The following is a 7,673-nucleotide window of genomic DNA, read 5'->3' as shown; positions in this document are numbered from 1 at the left end:
TCTTCCAATCCTGCAAAAGCCTAACGCTGGTGCTCTGCAAGCTACTGCCCCCACAGCTGAGAGTACAGCTGGAGACTGCTGGATCCCCCTGTTAAAAGCCCATAGTGGAAACCAATGGACCTTACTGGAGAGAGTGTGTAATGATTTACCTAGCTTCCCCCACCACGGTGCAGAAGCCCATCTTTGACAGGTCTTTAGAGGCAGCAGGTGGTCAGTGAAATGGTTCCTGCCAGTGAAGTAACACAGCTGCTGTAGGAGCTTTGCTCTTCAGGGGCTGCAGGGAAAGAAGGGCACTGAGTAGGAGCAGGGAGAGCAGAGGCCTCCACATGGAAGCCTCTTATGTGTGTATCAGACCCATGACTTCAATGGTGGAACCCTCAAAAACCAGGAGAAGAATTCCAAGGAAATGCCACAAGTTTAAATTTACAAGGTTTCTACTCCCTTACATGGGAGTAAAACACACATGGAGGAATGGGGTCTTCTGGCAGCACAATGGATGATTTGGAGAGGAATGAGGATTAGCACTATAATGGTTCATTTGACTTCTTTTTTCTAAATCCCAGCTTTATGCTTTTATTTCACACCAGAAAAACCTACTGAATGTTGGAGTTTAGCAAATCATTCATAACAAATAATTTAATGTTTCCATTAACACATCACAAAAAGGGTGTAAACACCTCACCCTTTGTTTTTTAATTCAAACAAATATTGACAGAAAATATATCTGCATCAACTAATGATGCCACCATTTAAATAATAATTACAATACATGCTAATGGATCAAAGCTGGTGCACCTTTTTAACATATTATTTCTGTGACAATAACATGCCTCATCATCTGCTGAATTTAGAGTGTTGCTTTTAAAAAAAACAATATTTGATCTCACTGTCTGGCTAACAATTAATCCTCTTTCACCACGCACCAAACTATATTAATACCCTGCAAATCTTCAAGGTGTAAGTTACACATGATTTAGTATAAAAGGTAAGCTTGGGGCTTTGCTCTCTCTACAGCTATTACCAGCAAAACAAGTAGAATACATGTGAGTTTTCATCAGTTCTTGAATTAAGGTTTGTTGGTTGGATTTGTGGTTTTTTTGAAATTGCAAATGTATGTTTAATTGCTTTTTAAAAAATTGATTATTCCTTACCATTACTATTCCTTAGTTCTAATGTATTTACATTATTTTTTTTCATAAGAGGAAGGATACCAGGATTCTTTGTAACAAGAATTAAGATATAATGTATTCATAGAAAATGTCTTGGTGTGCTGCAATCATTTTCTCTCAAAGATTACTGGATATACAGTTCTACTCATTTAACAAAACCAGTCTCCCTTAACAATAATCCTACAACTGTATTTTGCTGAATGTGCCGTATGTTTTCAATGTTCCTCAATGTTGCTGAAAAATTGTTCTTGTATTAGCATTTGTGGATAATAGGAAGATATAGGTTTTGTTTTTTTCCACAGAAATCTTATGTTTCAAATAACTCTACATGTTCTTCCAGTATGTCTGAACTGTTTGCATTATACTACAGGATGAAGACAATTAATTGTTACTTGCTGTTACTTTGCTGGGAAGCAATTTATGGTAATATCTGTGAGCTGTCCAATATCACCATAGCAGTGGAGAAGGAGGAGTGCAGGTTCTGCATTAGTGTGAATGCCACTTGGTGCTCTGGATACTGCTTCACAAGGGTGAGAATCTAAGTTGTCAAAATAATGGACAGGAATTAAATACTCCCCAAAAATGAATATAAACAAGCCAGTCTTCCAGTCTGTAATGAGTAGACTCAGGCAGGGTCCAGTTAAATGTGAAACAGCCTTAAATAACCAATGTGTGTTATGAAGTGGAGCTGTGACTATCACAGCTGTCTTGAAGTACAGAGAGACAGATGAGAAGGAGCTTGGTCTCCTTAAGTTCAGCATTTATTCAGCTGCATACACAGGTTTCCTAACTTTGGATTGTGTAAAAAAAGAAAATCACCCTTTAATTAATTTGGTTTGAAAGCCACTTATCAACTGTCCTTCCTTCTCTGCATACATGAACACTGTGCATCTCATGGAATATGTTGGTTTATATAGTTCCCTTAATTTTAAAAAGACTTTGATTTTTGACATGCATATTCAGGGCCTGCTGAGTGTTCCTTCACAATACTAAGTGCTCCTAACTCCCAACGACATCAGGGCACTCAGCAGCCCAAAGGAGTGCTCGGCATTGTGCAGGACTGGGTCTTAAAGAGTCTTTCAGATGCAAGCTGATATGTGAAGGCAAATTCTGCTCTCAGTTACTCTGGCATAGCTCCCATCAGTGTCACTGGGAATTGCTTCTGTGTCATTGACAGCAGAATTTGGCCTTAGTGATTATACCTGAGAGCAACTGAGAGTCTACCGCATTTGGTAACAAAATACAAATTCAAAAATGTAAACCTTAGTAAATTCTGTAAGGCAATCCAGTATAAAGTTTGACAAGTATTTTGAGCCAAGAATTAGCATAAAAGATTGATTATAAACTATGTATTTGTTTTCTCACAGTAAAGACGCTAACAAATCTTTCTTGTGTTATTCAGTGTAACGGGCATAGGTTTTGAATGTATCATGAACCAGAAATATGGAAAAACATAGATACTAAATATGACCTCAAGCCTTAAAGTTTAGCTCCAGATGGATCTTCCCCTCAGTTTGGAGGATGCTCACATTTGGTGTCCCAATTGGATCCATTACAGAGATGGGACATAATCACAAAGTTTGTACACCTGAGAAGTTGGCCATATTTTGAGTCCAGTCTAGTGCTCTGCCTTGTGCCAATTTCTATTTAATACAGGGTTGGAAAAGGATATAATCTAGTGGTTGCACTGGAGTTTACATATCCAATCATCACCAAATAGACCTCTGTACCTTTCATATAAAAGTTACTTTGAGTTCTAAAAACAATAATCATTTAGAGTTACACCATAGTTGCATGTATTTACTACATCGGTTCTTTGAAAGGAGAAAACCGGAAGAAGACTTGGTTGTAATTTTAAGCCTAAAAAGTCAGTGGGATTCTTTCCATTGAGTTCACTGGGCTTTGGGTCAGATCCTACATGCAGATTCTAGTTTTTACAAACTCTGAGAAATATCAAAGGTCTCAAACTAATTTCAAATCAAATATTTCCTTCCTGTCATTTTCAGGATCCAGTGTATAAGTACCCCCCGGTATCATCAGTTCAGCAAACCTGTACTTTCAAGGAGCTTGTTTATGAAACAGTGAAGATCCCTGGCTGTGCTGACCATGCCGAATCATTTTATTCATACCCAGTGGCTACCGAGTGCCATTGTGAGTCATGTGATACTGACAACACTGACTGCACTGTGAGAGGCTTAGGACCAAGCTACTGCTCCTTCAACCAAAACTAAAGCAAAGAATAAGGAGTACTGGAGATGTTAGTTTAGTTTTGGTTTTCTGTTTTAAATATGTAAATGTATTGTATCAAAATGGTACAAAGAGGGCAGGACAGCAAACAAAGAAATTTACATACAGCCAAGTTTAAAACAATTATATTAGCAATATATCAAATGGAGAGCTACATCTTATATTTGTCTTCAGTGGCTTCCTCTCACATTACAAATCAAGGTCAGTTTCCTTGTGATCAACCTCATGGCCCTTCTGACATTTTTGCCCTTATCTCAGCCAACACTCCCTTCCATTCTCTACACGCCTCCATTCTGTCTCCCCTCATGGCTCCATTTGTCTCCTGCTGCTCTCAGCTTCACATCTTATTCCATGCCATCCCTTTTGCTTCAAACAGCTTCCTACCAACCATGCACCAAGCAGCTTTTATCCCCTCATTCCATTCCCCCTTAGAACACATTTATTTTTAAAAGCCTTCCATCATTGATCGCCTTCTCAGCCGTGTCTGCACACCTATTTTTTCACTGTTATCCTGTATATCTTAATTACCTAAGTTAGACTATAAGCCTCTCTGGGCAGGGACATTCATTTTTAATATGTTTTGTAAAGCATCATTTACATGTAAAGATATTAATAGCTTGCTCATTATAGGGATCTAGAAACAAAGACCAAGAGTAATATTTGCAGGTGGGTCTTGGGGTAGGTCCACATAGCAATTAAACACCTGCGGCTGGCCCTGGTCAGCTGACTTGGGCTCAGGCTGCAAGGCTGTAAAACTCCTGTGTAGATGTTCAGGTTTGGGCTGGAGTCCAAGTTCTGTGACCCTGCAAGGTGGGAGGGTCCCAGAACATGGGCTTCAACCGAAGCCCAAATGTCTACACCACAATTAAACAGCCCCATAGCCTGAGCCCCGCGAACCTGCATCAGCTGTCTTGGGTCAGCCACAGGTGTTTAACTGCAATATAGACATACCCTTAGTGACTTAGGAGCCTATGTCCCATTCTAAAAAGTGAAAGTCAATTGAAAGTCAATGGGAATTAGGCTCCTAAGTCACTTCTGAAAATGGGACTTCAGCTCCTCAGTCACTTAGTTGCTTTTGAAAATTTTACCTCAGATCTTTTCAGTCATCATATTTCCCCTTCGTTGTGGAATTCTACACAAGAATGAGGGATCTTTCTAACCTAGGCCCCACTCCTGCAAAGACACACTGCTTAACTTTAGACACAGTGTGTATAGTTATTCACATATATATGTCTTTGGAGGATCGAGACCTAGGTTGTCAAGATCCCTTATTCTTTCATACAGTTCCACACAGTTAATGTGATGGTAAATTTTTAGATCTTTACAACAGTTTCATATTCAACAATTTTCTTTTTTGCAGTGATGGTATTAGTTTAGTATTTATTCTATATGGTATATTCCTCAGACTAGTAGAGAAAATGTTTAGTCCATTGTATGTACCAATGGATATTAATGCTTAAGGTTATTATGCATATAATTATCTAGAGGAGATTGTCTGTTAATAGGGAAATCTCCCTTATCCATAGTATTTAATTTATTTAATTTCTAAGACTTTTTTTACGGAAAAAAATAGTTCTCATCACAATTTTGTTTGTGAGATGTCATTTTAGAGGTCTTTATTGCTCTACTGAAGTTATAAGAGACAGAACAATAATATGTATATTGAACCTGATTCTCTTTTTGCTTAGACCAGTTTTATACTAGAATAACTCCATTGATGTCAGTAGAGCTACTCCTGATTTGCATTGGTGTGAGATCAGAATCAAGGTTATTACTCATATTCGGCCCCAAACCACCACTCCTTAGTCAGGCAAGGGAATTTTAACTGAATAAGTATTGCAAGATCAGGTCTTTACTTGCAGAGAGAGAGAGGGAAAAAAATAAATGTGCCTTCAAAAGTGCTTCTGTAAAATCTATCTGTGCTTGTTTATGACTCTTGGAATATTAAAAAGGATTTTGTTGCATTTGCATCATTTTATTCTTTTGTAATGGTCTTATTGAAAAAGTTACAATCCATCAACATAGTATTCTTCAAATCATTATTTTTTTTCTTGATCTCATAATTGACGTTGAATTATCTCATTAGTAATTTGCTAATCTAAACTGTGTTTGCATCAGCTCAGTATTGGGCCAGATGGGATCCCACAAGCTATCGTAAAAACACAGATACATTTTGTCCAATAGAGGGCAGTGGTACATTATGTAATTTTGATTAAGTGGGCCAGAGACTCAAAATCAGGATTATAATGAAAGTCTTGAAGTTTAAAGTTTAAAACAGAAAATGAAGATTACCAAGGTGAAACAACACTAGGGTTAACATCATAAATCTGACATAAAAAGCCATGATTGTTAATAACTGCCAGCTGTCACAACTTCACTTTACATCTAATCTGCAGTTCCCTATACCTGGGCTTTGCTTAGTAAAGACTGAGGGGATAGAGTACCTCCCACTCAATTACCACATCATTTCAGGCGGCACTGTCCCCACACATTCCTCTTAAGTTGTGAGATCCAACAGACTCTCTTACAGGACATTTTGGGACAGCACTTGTAAAACATGTTTTTAAAAGGGTAGAGATTTACACAGTGCCACACAACAATGCTTATGTTTGTCAGTACTAGAGCTGTGGAAATGAAGCATAATAAATAATTTATTTGTTGAATTTACCATCTTTTTCTGTTTGTGACTTGCCCATGAGCAGCTTATTAGTTCATTAGCATGTTCACCTAGGGCTAAAGTCTCAGCTATGCAGAGGGCCAGCACAAGGCTTGTGCACTACCCCTCCTAAGGCTTTCCATTGACTTCACCGAGTTTTGCATCATGGTCTTATACGGAATCTAAATGGTGCATAGGCCTTGAGCTGGCCCTCTACACTGGGATGAATGTCACCCCCCAAACATTTCTTTGACTACTACTTCTTCTGTACATTGTTCACCAGCAAGCCATTGCCAGTAGTGGATCTTCAGAGTTACACTTCTGCTGGCTTATTTTGATTGGACACACACTGCAGGTAACATGCTATAGCTTTTATTCTCCATAGTTTTTAAGACCAGAAGTACGCATTATATCACTTAGTCTGACCTCCTATATATCACAGGCCATAGAATTTCACCCAGTCAGCACTGCATTGAGCCCAACAGCTTGCATTGACTAAATCATATCTTCCAGAAAGTCATCCAGATGTCAAAGGATGGAGACTTAGTAGTTTGGTCTGTTGGACACTCAGTTTGAATATTCAAAATTTGCTTTTCACATAATGTCCAGTGTGTTTAAACCTGGCTGTTACATGAATATCCTTGCCACTAATCTGTTACTCAGATGTCCGCAGGTAGTAAACTTCAATGGGGGTACTGTGATGGGGCTGAACCCCAATCACCTGCAAAACAAGGATAAGAATCCCAATTAGTTATGCTCGGCACATGGGTGATAATTAATTAATTGCCTCCTGGACTAAGGCAGTGGACCTACGCCTTATAAGTAGACTGGGGGAGTTCAGCTGGGCAGAAGCCCTGGAATAAGGTTTAACAGACAGGAAACAATGGAGAAAGAACTCTACAGGAGCTGTATCATCCCCTGCTGGTAAAGCTCTGAGGTAGGCCCAACAAGGGAACTACAGTGGTATGTGAGTGGTGTAAAAGGGGAATTATTTTGAAGATTTGTTTGGATTTTTATGTGGACTCATTTGTATTACCCTTAAAAGAGTTTAGGCTTTCATGTGACTTGGCTGGAGGACTAAGCCACAGAACACCCAGAAGGAGAGTCAGGAGAAGATGAAGGTTGGGAAAGGCTATTGTAGGGCTGAGGGAGAGCATGGTAGTGGGCGCTAGAGACAAGGATCCCATGTAATGCTTCAACCAGAGATGAGGGGGTGCCTATGAGGTGAGGCTGCACTACTACAAGCGTGAACACCAATGAGTTATGAGGTCCAAAATTACTTCAATTTATTATTTGAGCAAATCTTTGAAGTAATTGCCCAGCTCTAGCTATTATGGTAACTAGATACAACACTTCTCAATAGGTTGAAGTCTCACCTGAAGCACTGGTGAGACTCAACATTGTCAGTAAATGGGATAAAAGTTTGGAGACATGTTACTAGTAGAACAAAAGTAGGATTTGCAAAAGCTTTCAATGTTGATGTAACTTTGCTCCTATCGAAGTCAATGATCCACTGACTTTAACAGAGTAGAGTCCTTCTAGGAGGGATTGCATGTAAGAATCCCTCATAAAATTATCATTTTAAAGGTGAGCTCTGCAGA

General features: G+C 39.0%; 1 protein-coding gene across 1 annotated transcript; it reads left to right on the top strand.

Annotated features, from left to right (window-relative positions):
- Nucleotides 1-1,540: 1,540 nt before the first annotated feature.
- Nucleotides 1,541-3,400, top strand: FSHB (follicle stimulating hormone subunit beta). The gene is made up of 2 exons (XM_024194938.1): nucleotides 1,541-1,699; nucleotides 3,176-3,400. Exons 1-2 carry the CDS (start codon nucleotides 1,541-1,543, stop codon nucleotides 3,398-3,400), a joined length of 384 nt encoding a protein of 127 aa, XP_024050706.1.
- The last annotated feature ends 4,273 nt before the right edge of the window (nucleotides 3,401-7,673 follow it).

This window comes from Terrapene carolina, unplaced genomic scaffold (genome assembly GCF_002925995.2).
Source record: "Terrapene carolina triunguis isolate 2854851 unplaced genomic scaffold, T_m_triunguis-2.0 Scaffold96, whole genome shotgun sequence".
NCBI classification, from domain to species: domain Eukaryota; kingdom Metazoa; phylum Chordata; order Testudines; family Emydidae; genus Terrapene; species Terrapene triunguis.
This window is presented reverse-complemented; position numbering and strand designations above follow the sequence as displayed.